The following is a 21,867-nucleotide window of genomic DNA, read 5'->3' on the forward strand; positions in this document are numbered from 1 at the left end:
TGGAGCGTAACAGATGAAGTGCAAAAATAGCAATGGATACCACTCTAGGCGATCATCGATGCTATAAGGAGTGAGGAAAGGCGAACCTCTGTGAAGAGAGAATTGGAAGAAACAGTAGAATTCACTCTGTTTTTAAATATCCTAAGTGAATATGGTCTAAAAACCACAAAGCATAGTTTTATCCTCAAAGGATGTAAAGGAAATAGAATCTTCAGAAAAGAAAGGCTGATTTGTGCTGGGGAGAAAGCTGAAAAGAACATTTTATAAGAAAGTCAAACTTCAGCCAAGCCCTTAGTTTTTTCAGCCTGAGGCCTGAACTATAAAAATTGGAAGGAACTCTCTCTTTAGGACTAGACCAAAGAGTTTATATTATGGATCCTAGCAGCTAACTTTGTGTTAACTACTTCTCTCCCGCTATGCTAAGCCTGGTAATGGGATTAGGATGCTTCTACTCTGGCTTCCTTCTTCCACTTTCCTCTCTGCTAGGAAAATCTAGGACTGTTGGGCATGGAGGACGGCACTTGTTGGGATGAGCACTGGGTGTTGTATGGAAACCAATTTGACAATAAATTATATTTAAAATAAATAAATAAAAATTAAAAAAATAAAAATAAAAATCTAGGACTATTATTAGCATCATTGCCTGATTATTGGTAACACAAATAATATTTGGCAAATAACCAAAACTGAAAAAAAAAAAGTTTAGCAACAATATACGAGACATTGCTCTGTTCCACATATCCAGACGATTTTAAACTCAGTATCAGATAATTATAACGTGTGACCTGTGGAACTTGAACGTTTATGCTGAGCTTATATCAAATTTATCCAAGTTGAAACAACTGAGTAATGATGTCAAAGATTCATACTTAATAGTTGAATTGTATTCCCTTTAAAACTTAAAGGTGAGTTGAAAATTTAGGAAAAACTATGAAATTCTTTTTTTTTTTTAATGTTTATTTTGAGACAAAGATAGACAGAGTGTGAGTGGGGGAGGGCCAGAGACAGAGGAAGACACAGAATTGGAAGCAGGCTCCAGGCTCTGAGCTGTCAGTACAGAGCCCAACACGGGGCTCAAACTCATGGACCATGAGATCATGACCTGAGCTGAAGTCGGACACTCAACTGACTGAGCTACCCAGGCTCCCCAAAAACTATGAGATTCTTAAAGCAGGACCTGTTTCTCCCTACGGTATTGCCATTCAAATTGAAGAACTGAACTAATATAAGTAATGATGCATCTGTCACTAGAGGGGGTTAAAGCTATTCTGTCCTCTGTTGCCCTGGGGAAAGAAAGGTTCTAGAGAGTTGTCCTTCCTCCCCCTTGGTATGTGTGGGAGTATTAAACCCCAAATAGAAGAGTGCTAAACTTTTTTTTTCATATTTTGTTTTTCTATAAACAAACTTTATCTGTGGCCTTGTAGCAGACAGTCAGTTCCAGGAAACACACAGCAACAATGTCATTCCCCTTGCATTGCACATAATATAAAAACAGAGTTTAAGTAAATATTTGAATTAGGACAATTTGAAAAATTTGACTTTGGAGTAGCCTTTCCCTGGCATGTATTGATCACTCCTTTGCAGAGTGGCTGTTTCGGTAGATGCAGTATGCCAAAGCTGCACCGTTTAAATGAAGCCGGTTCAATGAAACATAGCAAATACCAGCAGGGTATCGTCTTAAAAACTCAGCCTTTGCAGAACAGAACTCAAATTAGGAGGCTCAGCTCCTGCTGCGTATCAAAGAAATCTGACTTTAACTAGCGGTAGAGCAACACCTAGTGCTAAATGTAGATATAGCAGAAAGATCAGTGGTCACAACTGGCTTATTAAATTACGTTAAGGTTGCAGTTAGACAGCTTTCTGTATTGGTATTTTGACCATGGAATTAGTCTGTGAAATGACAGGCATGGACTGGCTGATCTCTCAGGTCCCATTCCATTCTGCAATTCTCTAGTTGGGTCATTACTATGTACTTTTCATTCTTATTGCCCCACATGTTTTTTAGTGAACTTGTCAGTTGGGTAAAGGAGGCTTGCTTAGGCCAAGCTTTTATCTTTAATGTCAATTAGCTTTGTGTGGATCATGAGGAAGAAATAGAAAGGCTTATGTACTGGGACAATGAGATGGGGAAGTATCTAGAAATGCCTTTTTCTCCTCTTTAAAATAAATATATAAATAAATAAAAACCAGGGCAGGGTATCTGCATTGTTGAAAAGAGAAAGGAAAGTGTGGGCCTTTGTGTACACAAATGATAGCATCATCTGGTAAAAGAAGGTGTTTATACTATGCTACCCAACTCCTTATGTCAAAAGGATGCACTTAGTTTACCAGTTGTCCTATCTCAGAAAAGATCACAATATCATCTGAATGGAAATATGCTACAAGCATAAGTTTGTATAATCCACTTCTCATGAGTACAAATTTTCATATCTGCACTATTTCATTTTTCTATAGAGTAGGAGAAGACACTTGTTATCTATGAAAAGCAGCCAGATAAAGAAGTAGATGAAACCCTTGAATAGACAGAGATGCATAAAGATCATTCAATTAGATAGATCCCTGTGAATATGAGCCGCTTTAAAAGTTGGCATCACCGTGGATTAAAAGGCACATTCGAGCTTTCTCCCAGAGGCGGAAGTTCTTGCTAGACTCACGCGGTTCGTCTGTGGCCTTGTTTCTTCCTCTATTTAACACAGAGTCATGTGGATGTTTGTCACATGCTGGTAGAGCAAGGTTAAAATAATCCCAGGATGGGCACACCTCTCCTATATATTCACATACAATGCACATGTATCTGCAGTGCGGTCTCACCGCTCAGAGAGTCAACCTGGAAGATTTTCTTCGTGTTTCTATGTGGATTTTCATGGAGAGGGAATGGAGAGATTTAAGGTACCAAGATATTAAATGTTTCTAAGTGAAGCGCTGAGGAGCCAGCTTTCTCAGCAAAATGGTCTAGATAAAAGCAGTTTCATTCATTCATTCATTCGTTCATTCATTCATCAGTACTTCCTAAGCATCTACTATGGGCCAGGTATTATTCTTGGCTCTGGAATGTAACAGGGAACAAAACAAAGTCTTTGCCTTCATGGAGCTTTCATTTTAGTCGAGAAGACACACAGCTAACAAATAAGGCAAGAGCTATGAAGAATAAAGTCAGATGATAAAAATTAAGCTCAATAGAGGGATGGGGGAAGAGATTGATGAGAAAGGTCTGTGATGAGGGGCTTTTTGAGCAGAGACCTGGATGAATTGTGGGAATGAATCAAGTGTTTGTACCATCTTAGCTCACCTTGCTTTCTTGTATTATGAGCATACAGAAAAAGTGAGGTTCCTGATATTTTAACCATTGCTTGGAGAGTAGAGTAAGGACTCTGTTTCCTGGCCAATCAGAAGCTGGTTTAGAGAGGTTAACCCTACCTAGCCACTCTCAGCTAGTGGGTGGGGATTTATCTTTGAGTTCTCTGCATGTCCAGAGCCTCACTTAATTCTCATCAATCTATTTATCTACACGAGGTACTCCATGGCTCCTAATGGTACCAGTTGCCTCCCGGCTTTTCATCCCTTTTCAAGGAGCTGGAAAAGAAGAGTGATTTGGCTTTACGTTCCTTCAATCCTTTCCCTTCTTGGCCTCTGCTGTGTTAGTTGACAAGTTTTAATTATTTTATGACAGTCACCAGGGCTGGGCTGAGATCACCAATTTGTTACTCAAAGGCTGTTAATTATCCAGCTGGCGGATGCTGGCTCAGGGCTGTCTATTGGTGTGCCAGGAGGGCAAAGTGAGGCCTCCGTAGAGGAACTCTAGGTGAAATCTCTCCAGCAAAAATCCAATTGGCCAATAGACAGTGTGCAGTGCTTGGTTTGTTCCCTTCGCTTATACCAGACAGAAGTGGATCTAGCTGGTGGTTCCCAGCCCTCAAGGAGATAGCATTTTTACTGATAAAGGCTTCTTAGAGACAAGCATTTGGGCCACGCAGGCAGTTTAGCTCCCTTGGGATTTCTTTCAAGTCACGGCATCTTAGATATGGAAGGAATCTTAAAAATTATCTAGTCTAACCTCCACATGTTGCCGAGAAGAACATCAAGATTGTGAGAGGTTTTGATTTACTCAAGGTCACACAGCCGTGGTCTTTCCCTACTGCATTATGCTGCTCTCCCATCTTATTCATTGGTTTTAGCCTCCACCCTTGGCCAGCCATTCGGGAACAATGCGTGCAACAGCCATCATCTCCGCACTAAGGGCAAGAGCCCCTGCGTGAAGCACTGAAAGATGGAAAACAAGGCACAGCAATGCTCTAGATAGAAATTCGGATTTCTACTTCAGTACATAGAAATGAAACTTTGGTTTTAGTTTTCCCCTTTGTTCTAATTTTATAAAATGAAATAACGAAGAATCTCTCGCTCCCTCCCTCTCTCTCTCTCCCTAACTGGGAGTAGAATCAGCAGTTCTAAAACTGTCTCCTCTGTGGATACGCAGCATCATCTCCCTTCCTATCATGTTCTCGATTTGAGTACAACCCTGGTATGCAGCTTTGGTATGCTTCATGGTTCAATTTTCACATATGCATATATGTTTTACAAGATGTAGTACATCTGTAAACTGACCTGGTAGTGAAGAACAAAAATTACCAGCTTCAGAGTCAAGCATCCCCAGATTCAAAGCCAGGATTCAATGCTGATTGGTTGTGTCACCTTTGTTATTTAACACCTCAGAACCTCAGCTTTGTCATCTGTAAAATGGGAAAAACAATGACAACGGTAGTGAAGCCATCCTCACCGTTCTTCCCTCTCTTTTGCTTATTGCATGGATATAATTGGATCCAAACGTGGGTTTAGTTTCTCACAGAGCAATTTGGTTCTTTCCTTTTTCAAAAATGCCAAGAGAAGGAACTAAATGAGTATACATTTCCTGTCTAAGAGGATTTCAAGGTCTGTCCCTGAAATCAACTTAAAAACAAGCATAATCTGAGAACATTTCAGGTTGCATAGAGTTCCTTCTCTCTCATTCTGCTCCTTTGCCCTTTCTCTCTATTTATTTCCCTTTTGTCCACCCTACAAATATCTTTTGTAAAATGTACATGAATGGCCCGTGGTTTCCATCAGTCCTCTGTCCTGGAATCAACTCTGTCCAGACCCAGGCTTTGGATCTGTGAGTGACGCAAGAAGCTGTTTTTGGCTTCGGGAATATTTTCTTCTATGTTCTGACTCCCCTCTTGTTGTCCTTCTTTCCTCTCCATCTTTTCTCCACCTCTCTTCCCCAGACACCCCCACTGTTTCTCTCTTCCTGTTTTCTTAGTTTCTTCCCCGCTCCTTGGTGGCCAAAGCACCAATCAATCACAGCCGCTGCCACAATCTCAGTTCTATCTGTGGCTCCTCTGTCTCCATGATTAAACAAGATAGGAGCAGCCTTTCCAAGGACAGACCATCTCCACAGTAGCCTGTGGGAGGCTGCCTGGCGAGGTCAAGCCTGCCAATAAGAGCATTTCCTTGCAGCTGCAAGGCTCAGGAGAGCAAACTGACAGCGAGCTGCACAAGTTTGCCGCGACACACTTAAGTTGTTTTGCTCTGCAAAAACATGGGAAAATTCTGATAAATTCCAGATGATTTCAAAACACATTCGGGGGTCAGATATACAAAAGGCAGATAAAATCTAAATTAGGTAAGTACAAGTTGATGCACAAATCTCCATTTGGGTCCAAACATCTTGCAGATTGGAAGGCTTTAAATTTGACAATTCCCAGTTAGGGATGATAAAAATTGAACTTTGCTCTCCTTAAACCCCAAGCCATTATGAGAAGAGAGGGTTCACTCAAAGTTGAAGTCAAATGGTTAGTAAAAAGCAGAAGCAAATGAATGATCATTAGGAAGGTTTTTATGCTGTTAAGACACTTGAATAGCTGGAAAGACAAAAGAGTATATAGAAGATACTCATCACTGGGTCCGCATGAGCGATATATCTTCACAGTGTAAGCTAACATACCTGTTCCACTGTCCCTATTCTAAGAAGACGGGCTCCATGTTGGTGTTGAAGGCAGGCAGTGGATTTTTCCTTACAGTCCTTATACTGTGACCTGCATTCATCAATACTGTCAAGGATTATTGAGCCAGTTGTAGCCATATGTCTGAATAAAAGTTAGACCTTTCATTTTACGCAGTTAATAAATTTGCTTTTTTTTTTCCTCACTGTTCAATTTAAAATTTCTGTACCCATAGAAAAGCTGAAAAAAGCATAAGAAACACTAAACTAGTTTCACCAATGGGACATTCTTTTATATAAGTATCATGCCATTCATACTCCCAAGATACTCAGCATTGATACACTGTTATCCACTATTAAATGCATATTTAAATTTTTCCAATTGTCTCAGTAATATTTTATTACCTTTCATGACATGGACAATTTTGAAGAGTCCAGGCTACTGCTTTGTAAATGTGCCCATAACCCGAATTTGTCTGATTGTTTCTTTGTGATTAGATTCAGGCCAAACATTTTTGCCCAAAACACTATTCAGATGACAGTGTAGACTTCCATTGCATCATATCAGGAGGCACTGATGTCAATTTCTCCTGGTATTGGTGATACAATGTTTGATCACTTGGTTAAGGTGGTGACCGCCATATTTTCCGCTGTAAGAGTATCCTTTTCCATTGTGCTTGAATCCCAAGCACAAGGGGGGTAGCAGAGTGTTAATTTTCTAATTTTGCCATTCCTTTTGTATATATTAGATGAAATCCTTAGTATCAAACCCGGGTCTTTCTGATGTCAAAGTTCATGCTCTTTCTGCTACCGGAGCTACCTCTCCAATATGTAAACAAATGAAGCTAATCATCTGAAGCTGCTGGGACAATAAAGCATTTTAATTTCATCTCTTGTTTAGAGGTCTGTTTTCTTTTACCTTGACAAAAACAGTCCCCTTTCTGTAACTTTGAGACCCACTTAAAAAAAAAAAAAAAAAACAGAACAAGATGCATGCAGAGCTATTTCTAGGGTTCACATGTAAAGAGGTAGAGAGTGTCCAAATCAGCTTCTCTCCTTCAGCATTGCTGACATTATCCCACCCTTTCGGGGGGATTTAGGTTACATTTCTTTCTTTCTTTTTTTTTTTTTTTTTTTTTTTTTTTTCCAGTGGCAAAGCTGGATTGAAGAGGAATTTGGCACAACCTCTGCCATTCTTTCCTGAGCAAAGACCGCTGGATCCCCCTGGGTAAGGGGGAAGGTAGGGTCTGCAAAGCAGCCTCCAAGGAGGATTGATTGCACACCCCCTTCCTGTGGTGCCAAATGGGAGGCAGGGGGCGCTGGAGGGGGACAGGAGGTGGCGGGGGGGGGGGGGGGGGGGCGCCCTGTGAGCCTTGCTGGCTGCAGACACCAGGAACACAGAAGACATGGCCCATCTGAGAGGAAGCCCTGGTCACAAGCAGAATTACACTCTCTCCTTTCCAATTAGCTGCCTTCTCTGCAAGTCTCTTTGCTTTAAGGAAGCGGGTGCGGGTAGATTCCTGCGGAAACGTGTGGCTGGGAAAAAACCCTGGTTCTACCTCTGTCCCTTTTCTTCTTCACATTAAGGGGCAACAATTCTTCTAATCACGAATAAATTCAGGTTTATAAGTCACACTGGCAGTATCAGGGTTAGCCTGCCAGTGTTACAAACCCTAAAAAAAGCCCCCCCAGATTAAAACAAAAAATATTCTCTTTGTTTGCCATCTATGTACTGTTTAACATGAGTATTTCAACAGTCTTTATTTTCCAAACACGCAAACAGGGGAGAGTGATCTGACCCACAGTATATTGACATACCATGTAGCTATAACCTTGAGATAAAAAGTAAAGGAAAAAGTCAAAACAGCCCAAACCAGATACTAACACAAACAAGTCTTTCCTCAGTCCAGACCCCTTCCCTCTGTAGCAAGGGCAACACTAGGATTAGCACAGAGTGGCTAGCACGCTGTGGTTAGCACTATGTGTGGCATAGTGGGCACACTTACCTCTATGCTGGGGCAGACGCTCAGGGCCCAAGTGCACAGCTACAAGGTCCAAAGTATTAGTTCATTTGTTCAACAGATGTGTATTAAGTATCTATTCTGGGCCAGACACAATTCTAGGTGTTGGGAACATCTTACACATCTAGGGCTTGTAAAAGACTTGGAAGGCCTCTGCCCTTGTGGAACTTACCTAGTGGCATTAGGAACAAAAGAGAGAGAGAATATCCTCCCACAATGTTGACAGAAGATGGGAAATAACGGCTATTGCAGAAAGCCTGAGCTGATTTCCTGGATCCTGTATATCCAAGAAAGCCACTGCTTCAAAACCTGGGTCGCACTGTGGAATAGCTATAGAAGGCCAAAACACGGAAAGAAAAAGGCAGAGAATCAGAGAGAAGCTTCCCTCCTCACCATTCATGCATGGATCCTTTAGGAGTTTTACCATATTGATCAGGAAGAGTCAAATCTACTGTCTGTAAGTTGATGCATAAAAGCAACAGTAATGACTGTGCCTCTGTCCCATGCTGAAAGAACCCCAAAGATGGACCGCCCAACGTAATAATAGGGAGATAACTAAGCTTCTTTGCTATGCAGAGCTCGGTGCTGAGAATTTTACATGCATTGGCTCATTTACTTTTTTTAATCACCACTCGGCGAGATAAACACTAATTTTATTCCCATATGAAGAAAGACCCAGAAAGTTAAGTAAATTGCCCTTGCCCAAGGACACATACCCGGCAGATAATGGATCCTAGCTCTGTCTCATACCAAAATCCGTGTTCTAAACCACTGCATTTCCATTCGTAAAATTATTTTTCATCATCTCATTTAAAGGAAAGAGTATTAATATAGAACAGGAAAATTATTCAGCTATCTTCAGAAAACGGTCTGTGTTTTCAGATTATTATCTTAGAAGAAACAAACGTGTCCTATTAGTCAAAAGCAAATACATACCACTTTCTCGAATACATGAGAAATTAAGAGATAAGCCTTTTGCAATCACTTCAATGTACATAAGCCCAACGTCTAATTATTGAATTGAATTAGGATTCAAGAATGATTGAAGAGTAGGGGCCGTGGCGGCTGCGGTCATGGTGGTGGTTGTGAGGTGAGGCAGGCTGAGGGGGAGCAGCCCGAGGCGGGGAGGGCGGGGGCTGGTGGCAGCGGCGGGTGGACTCGCGATAAAAAAAAAAAATTAAGAAAAAAGAATGATCGGAGGTTGGTATTTCATCCGACTAATAAGTTACTGCTCAAAGTGCATTTTACAACTGCATACACTTCCACCTTCGTCCTCTACTTGATAATTGAATTAATAATAAAACACCTAAGATGAAACTCGTTTCGAGAAAACAAGACAGAACTCCATGATGAAGCGTATGCCCCTTTGGGAATGAAACCGTGTCAAAAATCTTTATCAAAACTTCAAAAGTATGGTAATAGAACTGAACTTTGAACAATGGGGAGAGGTCTTGCGTTTGCTTGAAATCATTGAAATTAAATGTAATGAAAAGTGATCAGAGTGCTTATTTTTACTTTGTTTTGTGGGAAATTGTGCTGGGAATGTGGATCTATTGTGCACAAAGGATGTTGGCTTTATGCTGGAACCACCAGGCAGGTTGAGTTGAGAAACAATTAGCTCAGTCAGCAAGCCTTTGAATCTGATTAAGCCAGGAAGTGGGCACTCCCCACGACAGGGCAGAATGAAGGGAATGGAGGCCGAAATCCAAAACAAGGAATGACTTCTCCCTCTCCCTCCCTCTCTCTCTCTCTCTCTTTCTCTTTCTCTCAGGAAACTAGTATTAGAATTAATTGTATCAAATTTATGTCAAGGATTACTTCATTACAATTCACTATCTTTGGTGAAACAAATGCAAGCTTGTTTCCAAGTAGATCAACAGTCCACATGCGTCATGGCTACTGTCTCCAAGAAACTTCTGTTTACTGAGGCCTGACATACCCTCATGTTTTGGTAACAAAATATCTTTGAGATCCAGGACCCAAGTCACAGAGGAAGATGCAGAGCCTATCCCAGGCTGCTGGCCGAATTCTCATTTCTCTGGGGACTCTCAGTGTATTCTCTGGAGTTATCGCTTTCTTCCCTGTCTTTTCTTACAAGCTTTGGTTCACAGGATGGAATGTCTGGATTGCTTGCCCCATCTGGAATGGAGCTTTGGTAGGAAAATATTTTATTACATATATTGAGAGAGTATAGAAAGAAGGGAGGGAAAGAAGAAAAAGAATGACGTGTCTTTTTGGGGGTGCTCCTGGGTGGCTCAGTCAGTTAGTTGAGTGTCCGACTCCGGCTCAGGTCATGATGTCATGGTTCACTATTTCAAGAGCCCCACATGGGGCTCTGTGCTGACAGCTTGGAGCCTGGAACCTGCTTCAGATTCTGTGTCTCCCTCTCTCTCTGCCCCTCCCCCACTCATGCTCTGTCTTTCTCTCTCAAAAAATAGACATTAAAGGGGCGCCTGGGTGGCTTGGTTGGTTAAGTGTCCGACTTCGGCTCAGGTCATGATCTCACGGTCCATGAGTTCAAGCCCCTCGTCGGGCTCTGTGCTGACCGCTCAGGGCCTGGAGCCTGTTTCGGAATCTGTCTCCCTCTCTCTCTGCCCCTCCCCTGTTCATGCTCTGTCTCTCTCTGTCTCAAAAATAAATAAACGTTAAAAAAAATTTTTTTTAAATAGACATTAAAATAATTAATTAATTAATTCATTTCAAAAAAAGAGAATGACATGTCCTGTTTAAGTTTTGCAACAATACAAAGAAGTCAAAATTCTACAGAAAATTAGATGACTGTAGAACATATATTTCTATTAGTTGTCTCTTAAATGTACAATCTTTCTTAATATCATTTTATCATATACACTATCACGTGTACTATAATGAAATGCTGTTCAAGAAATTCTTAAAAAGTTGTTTTAGTCTTCTTACCTTGGTTTTCTGAGAAATTGGAATCTATCTTTTGAAATTTGAATTTTATTGTTTTAAGTTTTTGTTTTTGTTTTTGTTTTTTTTCAATAATCTCTACCCTCAATGTGGGGCTCAAACTCACATCCCTGAGATCAAGAGTCACATGCTCTCATGACTGAACCAACCAGGTGCCACTAAAATTTAAATTTTAGAAAAGAAATATGTAAACCATAAAAAATGTAAAAAAAAATGGAGAACCGAGTAAAATAATCTTCAGATGAATGCTTTCACTAGAAATACTCAGGTGTGTTGACATGATCCAAGGATTTGCAAGCCCCAAACCTTAGTTCTCCCACATTTTTCTTTGCACGCAACTGTTTGAACTGCAAATAATTCAAGAATTTGGGTGATGTACTTCACTAACTTCACAGTTCATTAGCAAGTGTGCATGTGGCAAATATAAGTAGGCACCAAGTAGCTGCTCCATGTCTATTTACTGAATGACTGTACAAAGGAAGGATTAGACCAGTACCCCAGCCCTCTGCGTCAGAGAAATGAACACATCTAGCCTTGTGAGTTGGTGTCTTCCATGGTGGTATGATTTAAGAGGAGTTACAGAGGCTTGCAACAAATCCTTCTCTCATTGTTTCCTGTGATGCATGACATTCACCATTGGAGACTAGAGAATTAGACTTTAAAGCCTTTTGTTTTTTTTTGTTTTTTTTTTTTGGTTTTTTTTTTTATTTTTGGGACAGAGAGAGACAGAGCATGAACGGGGGAGGGGCAGAGAGAGAGGGAGACACAGAATCGGAAACAGGCTCCAGGCTCTGAGCCATCAGCCCAGAGCCTGACGCGGGGCTCGAACTCACGGACCGCGAGATCGTGACCTGGTTGAAGTCGGACGCTTAACCGACTGCGCCACCCAGGCGCCCTAAAGCCTTTTGATCTGAAGGAGTTTTCTATTGAAATGTAGCCAGTCTTAGGAGAGGCAACACTCTAAGTCTTAAAAAAATCTAACTTTAACTAAGATATCACCTAAAAGCAAGACGCTATAAAATACCATTTTAATCTATTTATTAAGTAAATATGTATTGATAACCTACTACATGCTTGAGTTAACAATGGGGGAGAAAAAACAAACAAACAAGGTCTCAATTTTTAAAAACTCCATCTAGTGGGACTTAAGGATGGTGAGTAGATGGGAGAAAGCCAAATGGTGCGAGTGTGGGACTGAACAAGGAAACACTTTGATGATGTTTTCCTTTTTTCTTTTCTCTTCTTAATTTTTTAAATGTTCATTTATGTATTTTGAGAGAGAGAGAGCAAGTGGGGGGAGGGGCAGAGAGGGAAGGTGAGAGAGAATCCCAAGCAGGCTTTGCACCCTTAGCACAGAGCCTGATTGCAGGGCTCAAGCCCACAAACTGTGAGATCATGACCTGAGCCAAAATCAAGAGCCAGACGCTTAACCCACTGAGCCACCCAGGCATCCCTTCTTTTTTTTTCTTTTACATCTACCTCCCAGTCTTGCTGGTCTGCTCTTTTCCTCATCTCCTACCTGAAACCATATGTTCATTCAAAGAAACAGTTATTAAACATTTACCAGAATGCAAAAATGACAGTGACATTTATTCAAGCAGCTTCCACACTTTCTGTTGATGACCCAGAGTAAGAAAAACATTTTACATCCAGGACCTGGAATGTACATAGTTGCATGTATATAGTTCTCTCTAGATAAGTAGTTAGATTTTGATACATATATAGAACATAGAACAAACAGCTTCAAAAAAACAATATTTTACCTTCTGTGTCAAATGAATTGATATTTTCTATTCTATTAATTTTTTTTTAATTCTGACTACAGAACTGACCCAGTGTTTAATAAAACCATAATTGTAGTCCAACTCTGTATTCCTTTCTTGTAATTCTTTGCCTATCCCTGCAGCCTATCCTAGAACATTCAGCAGACACTGAGAGTTGATTAGGATCACAAACTATTGAATACAGATTTGCTCTATGCCAGTATCTGTTTTATCAATTACTCCCAGAGAAATGACAAGGTCTGTCTCCAGCATACAGCTAGTTGGTGGCTATTTGATTTTGAGACCAATGGCATAGGGAATTGGAATCCGAAAGGTAGGATTTGGGGAGACAGAGCCTATGCTCAAGTCCTGATTCTGACATTCTTGGTATATGGTCAAGAGCAGGACCCTCACTCAGCCAGTTATACACTGCCTTACCTATAACATGAGGAATTTTGTAGGTAAAGAGAGTCCATGCAGAGCTGTCTAACCCTAAGATGCTCAGTGAGAACGACCAAATTTGAACAAAGATTGTGTAATAAAGAGCTTCCCCGGTTTTGAAGCTCTACACACATGCTAGTTAATACCATGCCTTTCGTCTGTGCTGTGAGCGAGGAAAATTTCTACCCTCCAGGTGCTGGGAGGGTACCCTTCACATGGGGAATTCATTTCCTGATTTCAGGGGGACAGAGGAATGTTCTGGCACCAGTTGCTTAAGTAACTTTAATTCAAAGTAATCAATACACCAAAGTGGCGTATTTGGGGGCTGCCTGCCCTGAATCCCATCCATGCCCAATATCTGTCCAAATGCTTTGATCCTAACCTCTTGCTGCCTGCTCACTTCCCCATTCCATTCCCTGCCCAGTGGCTGAATTCCCCATCCTGTTAGCTTTGGGACCTCATCTCCTACCACTCTTCCCTTAGCTCATTCCATTCCCTTAGTCATCACACTGGCTCCTTGTTGTTTTCAAATATTCCAAGGTGTGTTTTTGCCTCTGGGCCTTTGCACTATCTGTTCTCTGCCTGGAGCTTCCTCCTACACAAGGCTTATTCTCTCACTTCCTTTTAATTCTTTGAAGAAATATCACTTTCTCATTGATGCCTTCCTTCATTACCCTCATTTCCCTATTTAAAATTGTAAATCTCAGGGTGCCTGAGTGGCTCAGTCAGTTAAGCATCAGACCCTTGATTTTGGCTCAGGTCATGATCTTATGGTTCTTGAGATCGAGACCGGCATTGAGCCCTGCCCTGACATCGCAGAACCTGCTTGGGATTCTTTCTCTCCCTCTCTCTCTCTCTCTCTCTGCCCCTCCCCTCCTTGCTTGTTCACTCTATCTCCCTCAAAATAAATAAATAAAACTTTAAAAATAAATAAATAAAATAAAATTGTAAGTCTCTCCCACAACTGGCATCCCCAGTCTCTCATTCCCCACTCTATTCTTTTCCTGATGGTCCTTATCACCATCTAATATACTACATAATGTATTTATTGTTTGTTTGTTAATACCCCTCCCAACAAAATGTATATTGTACAACGGTGGGGATTTTTTTTTTCTATTTTGTTTACTGCTGTGCCTCCAGCACTTGGAACAGAATGAGTCATATACTAGGTGTTCCATAAATACTGTTTGATAAATATGGTTGAATAAGGGAATGAGTCCGTGCTCAGGTGGTACAAAATGCATCATATCAGTGAACTCTCATTAGGTTGCAAGGACTAAAAGTCAAGCCAGTATTCACACTAAAGCAGGACAAAATTGTCATGAAAAGGAAAGCAATAAGAGTGCTCACTCTTTCAGTAATGTCTAAATTTGGAACAATGTGATTTTTTTTCTTTTTCTAGTGAGTTTCCCAGTGAAGCACAGCTCTGTCTGATCGGGGTCAACTACAAAAGGTCTCTGACTCGTGCCACAACTTTCCTTCCTTCCCATTTCTCAATGTGCCTGAAGAGTGAATCTTCCTTTGGTGGAAAGACAATGTGTGCATTTCAATCCTATTGACATTTCCTTTTGCAAATGACTCCATATCCCTTCGGAGACTTAGAAAAGATAGATTTTTACAAGCGGAACAGAACTTTGCATTTGTTCAGTGCCTTCGTTTGAGACTTTCTGAATTCTTCAAAGTATCGGTCCTCAGAACTCTCCTCACTCTACTCTGATAGCCACATGATAAGCAGTTTTCCTAGGATTTCTGAACTAGGTTATTTAAAGGCCATCAGCTGCCAGAAAGTATGCAGCAAGATCACAGTGCCTAATGGACTGGGCTCTACTTGAATCCCGGAAAATGTGGCTTGGCACCCTCCAGTGACTTAGTTAATGGCAAGCCACAGTGCTGTATCCAGAAGCCTACCTGGAGACAGGAACTTGGGGAAAGGTGGGCAAGACGTCCCGTGCAGGTCCCAGTTTCTTCCTCTGTCAGAGAAGGGACCTGATTGTACCATCATCACTCAAGCCTCTTATAGCTTCAGTGGTCCTGAGACCACTGAACACCTGATGGCCAATTTCCGCTTAGATATCCTAAACTTCTGTAAGCCCGGCTTGTTCCCCAAAAACCATCTCACCACCAAAAGCAGTGATTTCTTCTCCAGACTTTCCTGGCTTTGAATTCGATTTCAAACCCTAGAGTGACTTTTGATTTCAACCCTTCCCTCCAAACTAGTGCTTCTTAAACTGTAATGTGCATATGAATCACCTGGGGATCTTGTTAAAATGTACACTCCGATTCAGGAAATCTGGGGTGAGGCCGGGCACCTGGGTGGCTCAGTCGGCTCAGGTCATGATCTCATAGTTAGAGGGTTTGAGCCCCATTTTGGGTTCTGCACTGTGCTTGGAATTCTCTCTCTCCCTCTCTGCCCCTCCCCTGCTCGTGCTCTCTCTCTCTCTCTCTCTCTCTCTCTCTCTCTCTCTCTCTCTCTCGTCTCTCTCTCTCAAAATAAATAAATAAACATTTTTAAAATTTTATTTACAAAATCTGGATGAGGCCTGAGACTCTGCCTGTCTCACAAGTTTCCAAGTGATGCCGATGCTGCTGGTCCTAAGACCACTCTGACAACAATGCCCTAAACCAACCCACCCTCAGCCTCACTCCTACCCCACCGCATCCAGTCAGTTGCTAGCTAACTTTTATTTTTCCCGTGAGGCATATCCTTATCCATTCTTTCCTCTCATGCTCACTGGGCACCACCTCCCCCTCAACTCCTTACCACTTCCCACCCCCACCCAGGTTTCATGCCTACATGACTTTGATAGCCAAACTGTGGGAACCCATTCATTAATGAATCATAAAATCCATCTATTGCATAGCTAGCAGCATTTATAAAAGTAGAATAGAATAGAATAGAATAGAATAGAATAGAACAGAAATGGGGCACCTGGGTGGCTCAGGTGGGTCAGTTAACGTCCAACTTCAGCTCAGGTCATGATCTCGCAGTCTGTGAGTTCGAGCCCCGTGTCGGGCTCTGTGCTGACAACTCAGAGCCTGGAGCCTGCTTCGGATTCTGTGTCTCCCTCTCTCTCTGCCCCTACCCTGCTCATGCTCTATCTCTCTTACTCTCAAAAATGAATAAATGTTAAAAAAAAATTTTTTTTGAAGACCCAATTCTGACAGAGACGCCTAGGCCTCACCTCATTCCTACCCAGCACACACTTGAGCACAGGCTTGTCTTTCTAGACCTCTGCTGTGTCAGTCAAGCTCCTCCTTCAAAAACCTTCAGTGTTGCTTCATTGTCCAAACGAAGCCGAGATATGTTAGCCTGAATCTTGAGGCCCTTTTCAACCTAGCCTCATGTGGCTTTCAAGCCTGATTTCCTACTCTTTTCTACCAGGAACCAGAGCTCCTGCCCCTCTGGGCCCCTGTCTCACTGTTTCTCAAGCCTGGCTGCCACCTTCCCACCTTTACACGCATTTCTCCCACTGCCCAGACTGCCCTTCCCTCTGCCATCTCCTGCTGAAATCACACCCATCCCTCAAACCTGCTTCAGGTCCCGTTTCCCCCATGCTGCTTTCTTCCATGATCATTCCCCCTGGAAGCGGTATCTTGTCACTGGGCCCTTCTCACACGGAGTGTACTCACTCTTCCTGCCTCATTTTGTGGACACTCTTATACGCACATTACTTTCACATCTGGACTGCAAATTCCAATGAAAGTTGGAGCCACTGTGTGTATGATTATTACTTGGTGAGCTTGCTTGTCCTATTTATCCTCTCTGTTCCATCTTCTAAAAAGTAGGAGAAGATCAGGGCACCTGGGTGGCTCAGTCGGTTAAGCTTCCAGCTCTTGGTTTGAGCTCAGGCCGTGGTCTCCTGGTGGTAGTGAGATCAAGCCCCATGTCAGGCTCCATGCTGAGTGTGCAACCTGCTTCGGATTCTCTCTCTCTCCTTCTGCCCCTCTCTCCCGCTCATGCACACTCCCTCTCTCTTTAAAATAATAAATAAATAAATAAATAAATAAATAAATAAACTTTTTAAAGTCAGAGAAGATCTCCATCGTTATAAGGATTAAATGAGTTATCACATGTAAAATGTTTAGTGTAGTGCCTGGCATACATACAGTAAGGGCTCAGTAAATGTTAATTTATGCTATTATGCCATCTGCAGAGTGCCTATCACATCCCTTGTTGGCAGTAGACTCACAACAGATGTTTATAAGTGAATAAATTAGCCCATATTAAAATGATTCCTCTAGGGGCACCCGGATGGCTCAGTCGGTTAAGCATCTGACTCTTGATTCCAGCTCAGGTCCTGGTCTTGTGGTTCGTGAGTTCGAGCTCCGTGTCAGGCTCTGTGCTGTCAGGCTCCCTCTCCCTCCCTCTCTCTCTCAAAATAAATAAATAAAGTGATCCCTCTAAAAGTTTCTATTACTGTTGTGATGCCTCCCTGCTTCCTTCAATTCATCTGCTTCTGGGAACCTTTAGTCCTTTATGTCCTTTACAGGGGGCAATTTAAAGATCCTGTGGGAGGGCCCACAATTATCATCCGACCAGAGTGTTAGCTGCTACCGTTGCAAACCCCAAGCAATCTCTCTGGAACTGCCTGTGGAGCAGAAAGCTAACCTGCCAACAAGAGTAGAGAGAGAGCAGAGTGCAGGACTGGGCCTTCTCTCCGGGCTCCTACCTCCCCAGGCACCTCCTCTGGGTCCTTTCTGAAACCCAACTGCCCTGTTGTGCCCAGCTCTTGCCTCTCAGACACCGCCTCTCACATTTCCTTTTCCCATTTGACTTCTCTCCCCTACCTTCAAAACTCTTCCTTTTTCTTTCTTCCCTCTTCCCTGTCTAAATACAAGAGTTTAAAAAAGAAAAGAAAGCAAGAAAACAGGAGGCTATGACTCAGGGGACACCCGTCCTCTGTCTCGCAGGCATGCTGGACAGGGGCACCAGGGAAGATGGGTGTGCTCGCCCCTGAGCCACCTCTGTCCGCAGGGTGGGTTTCCCAAGTTACTGAATGGCATTCATACACCAGCCTACTCCATGAAAGATCTTTTCAAAGTTTTGTGTAAACAAAGCAAAATTCAAGCTGGCAGCTACAACCAAAATATCAGGCGACTGCGATTCGGCTGCATTTTTCAACTTTTGAAAGGAAAGAAACGGTTCATGCCAAAGTGGTTAAGGCAACCTGGAATCTAAGCGTCTAATAATGTCAGCTCTCTCCTTGGAGTTACACCAGGAGAGGAGTGTACCCTTCACTTTTCTCTTGTTTGCCCCTGTGTTTCTCGCCCATAGAGGAGTAACGTGCCCATTGGATGCCTTTGCCTCTGAAAGCATAGACTGGCCCCCGGCTCAACATCAATGTTCAATTGCTCTTAATAATTCTATTTTGTTGTGCTATTTATGCTGGCTCAACCTCCACAGGGTCCCTTGGAAACTTTCCTCTTGAGAATCAAGCCAACCTCTTTCGACTACAGATGGTTCTGTTTTTATCCACGGGAGTTTTATGGTGCGGCAATGCCACGTCTGGAATTTCAGCCTGAGCCACACGAGAAGTGTTGTGTGAACGTACATGTGCATACTTCTCCCCCACCTCTCTTGAATTCTCCAAGTCGGGCGTTCAAAATAAAATATGCCAGGAAAATGAAAAGCTGGATCTAAAAAAAAAAAAAGAAAAAAAACAGGCTGGACACAGAAGCTACAAAAGCAGCATATCACAAAACCATATTGGTAGAAGCTCTGATTTCCACCCCCTTAAATTTGTTGATACTATATATACAGTCATGTTTATTTCTCTGTCAAAAACCTAATTCGTAACTGCTTTTACTCCTGCCCTCACTCTATATCTGGTTTCAGGCACGTCTCTTCCTGGTTGTCTCTCTCAACCTCAAAACATCCCTGACCAGGAACAAATGATTTATGGGTCAGGAATAAGCAGTTTCCAGGCTCAGTGACCACAAAAGGTCTCCTTCACCAGACCCGGAGCTGAATCAAAGATGAGCCCAGTATTCTTTTTTCTTTTTTCATTATATATTGCCCTGACACCATTCCCTCCTTTGTTGAACTATTTTCATTCTGCACTTTGGGTCTTTTTCCCTCAACGGAGACTATTAAAAAACAAAACAAAACAAAACTTTTTTTGAAAAGCTGAACACCAGTGCACCCAGAACAATTAATGTCCTGCCATGCATTCACTCTAATTATAATCTTTGTTACTTGAGAAACGGAGATCACATATTTGCATCCCACCAGTAGGCTGAGGCTCCTGAATCTCAAAAGAAAAGCAAAGAGTAAAAGATAATGCTGTTGCTGGGCAAGTTTTCAGGGTTCTGTGACACATTTCCTTTCCGGTTCCTCCCATTTGTAATTTTAGCAATTTGTGGGAAAGATGAATGATAGACAATTAATCAAAATAAAACATATGGCAAGGGTTATAAAGCCAAGCTTTTATTGCAGTGACACCTTACAGTAGGGGAGGTTATAATTGCAATGGCAAAGGCAGCACAGAAAATAAAAAAAAAAAAAAGAGCTTGTATGAATCATGTCTTTATGACACTGATGGCTTTTTTCTTCATTGTCATCCCAGATGAGGAAGAGATCAGAGCCATAAATCCATTTAGCCATTTGCTGTTCTTTCTAGTTCATAATAAAGTTGTCAAACCGTGAGACAGATTGAACTCTTTCCAGAGGTACATTCTATCATGGATATTATTTTTCCATTTTCTTTTCACAGGCCATCATGACCGGTATACTTCTGCTGGTGGCTCACAAAGAGTGGACCAAGAGATACCTGGTAAATATATAGACCTTCAGTAGGAAGGTTGAATAGGTTTGAAGGTCAAACCTCTACCAGTTCAGGATGGAACATAGAGAATGTGATTTCCAATTATAATTGAGTTCCTTCTGATTGATGCCTTACTATGATGGTTTTCAGTAATAAACTGGCTTTAAATGAATATTTTTTATTTTTATTTTAGAGAGAGAGCACAAGTGGGAGAGAGGGAGGGAGGGAGAGAGAGAGAGAGAGAGAGAGAGAGAGAGAGAGAGAGAGAGAGTCTCAAACAGGCTCCACTCTCAGCTTGGACAGAGCCCGATGCAGGGTTTGATCCCACAACCCTGGGATCATGACCTGAACTGAAATCAAGAGTCGGACGCTCAACCAACTGCCACCCAGGTGCCCCTTAAATGAATAATTTATATCTGATTTCTTCTCCAAACACTTTCTACAAGTTCCTGTGATTATTGTAAATATTTAAGTATTCCAATTTGGAGAGGACAGAACCAATATTATGCTCCCAAATTTCATTCTGAATAAATGGATCTATAGGCTCCTCTGTTTTTAATAATGTATGTTTAAGTCTCAACTCCTCAGCTTGGGATGTCCTTCCACTGTCTCTGTTACTTCTCCCCCCCCCCAAAGAAGGATGGGAAGTCTATGATATATTGCATTTCAATAGTAGGGAGCCAAGTAATCCCAGGATATAGAAAGACTACTTTGTTCTGATCATAGATCTTCCCATGGCTCAAATAAGTGTGAGTCACCTGGGAATCTGGTTAAAATGTAAATTCTGATACAGTAGATCTGGGGGAGGTATGAGATTCTACATTTCTAACAAACTTCCAGGGATGTCAGTGCTACTGGACCATGGACCATGCCCTGACTAGCAAGGTCCTAGGATAAGGCAGGGATTCTGGTATTCATCTTTTTCCCACCGTAAGCTGGCTCTTAACACATGATAGAAGATAAATAAACACATGTTTGTTGAATGGAATTCAATTAGTTTTTGGCTCAGTTGGCTGATATGTTATTCTCCCAGAGTGTAGATTCAAGAAGAGAATAAAAGGGCCTAAAGAGAAAATTGTAACCCATTTCTCCTTCACTTCCCAGTAAAAGAGATTAATATCCAACAACGCTTTCTTTCTCCACATCGCTGAGAAGCTTTTGAAGAGTCTAGTTTCCAAAGTAACAATTTATTTTTGTTTTATTTTCAGTGGGAAGCTAGTTTCACCTTTGTGATTCTAAGCATTATGGGATGTCCACTTCATTTTGCGATAGCCTTGGAATCTGCTCTCCTTGGTCCATATTGCTTCTACTCGTTTTCAGGGATTGCAGGGACCGGTTACCTCGGTTATGCAGTTGCCTTCCCTTTTCCGTATGCAAAATTCCCATCAGCTTGTGTGGACCCACCACACTATGAAGCGTACCACCTGACGCTTCAAGCCTTCGACCTGTGCCTGAGCTTCGCCATGTTCTGTGTGTCCCTGACAGTGTTCATCAAGCTTTCTGCAGGACTTATCTGGAATAGACACATACATGTAAGTTTTCAGAAAGGGGGAACCAGTTTTTTCCATCCTGAATGCTAAAATGGAAAGTCTGCCATATTAGTGCCTGATCTGTCTCTCTTACTTATCACTGTATCTTTTATAATCAGACGTTTCCCACTATTTCTACTTCTACTCCAGCAAAGAGGCTGATATACACCAACATCAAATTTACCTTTCTAGCTTTCTCTAAGATGGCTAATAAGAATATTAATAACATTTGGGGCATCTGGGTGGTTCAGTCGGTTGGGCGTCCGGCTTCGACTCAGGTCATGGTGTCACGGTTCGTGGGCTCAAGCCCTGTGGTGGGCTTTGTGCTGACAGCTCAGAGCCTGGAGCCTGCTTCAGATTCTGTGTTTCCCTCTCTCTCTGCCCATCGCCAGCTCACACTGTCTCTCTCTCTCTCCCTCTCTCTCTCTCTCTCTCTCTCTCTCT

General features: G+C 42.0%; 1 protein-coding gene across 11 annotated transcripts in view; it reads left to right on the forward strand.

Moving 5' to 3' along the window:
• TMEM212 (transmembrane protein 212) overlaps window positions 1-21,867 on the forward strand; it is a 53,096-nt gene that overhangs the window by 19,975 nt on the left and 11,254 nt on the right. For 5 of the 11 annotated variants that reach the window (XR_009262432.1, XR_009262433.1, XR_009262430.1 and 2 more), the window contains 3 exons: window positions 7,125-7,202; window positions 19,844-19,903; window positions 21,103-21,168. Coding sequence is in view for 2 of the 11 variants with exons in the window: in XM_058732397.1 (XP_058588380.1) it covers window positions 9,992-10,150; window positions 19,844-19,903; window positions 21,103-21,426 (543 nt within the window). In the remaining 9 variants the exon portion in view is untranslated. Of the gene's footprint in view, window positions 1-7,124; window positions 7,203-9,144; window positions 10,151-14,532; window positions 17,119-19,843; window positions 19,904-21,102; window positions 21,427-21,867 lie in introns of those variants that run through there. The other 6 variants (XM_058732397.1, XM_058732396.1, XR_009262429.1 and 3 more) reach the window with 4 other exon arrangements.

Source organism: Neofelis nebulosa, chromosome 5 (assembly GCF_028018385.1).
Source record: "Neofelis nebulosa isolate mNeoNeb1 chromosome 5, mNeoNeb1.pri, whole genome shotgun sequence".
Classification (NCBI taxonomy): Eukaryota; Metazoa; Chordata; class Mammalia; order Carnivora; family Felidae; genus Neofelis; species Neofelis nebulosa.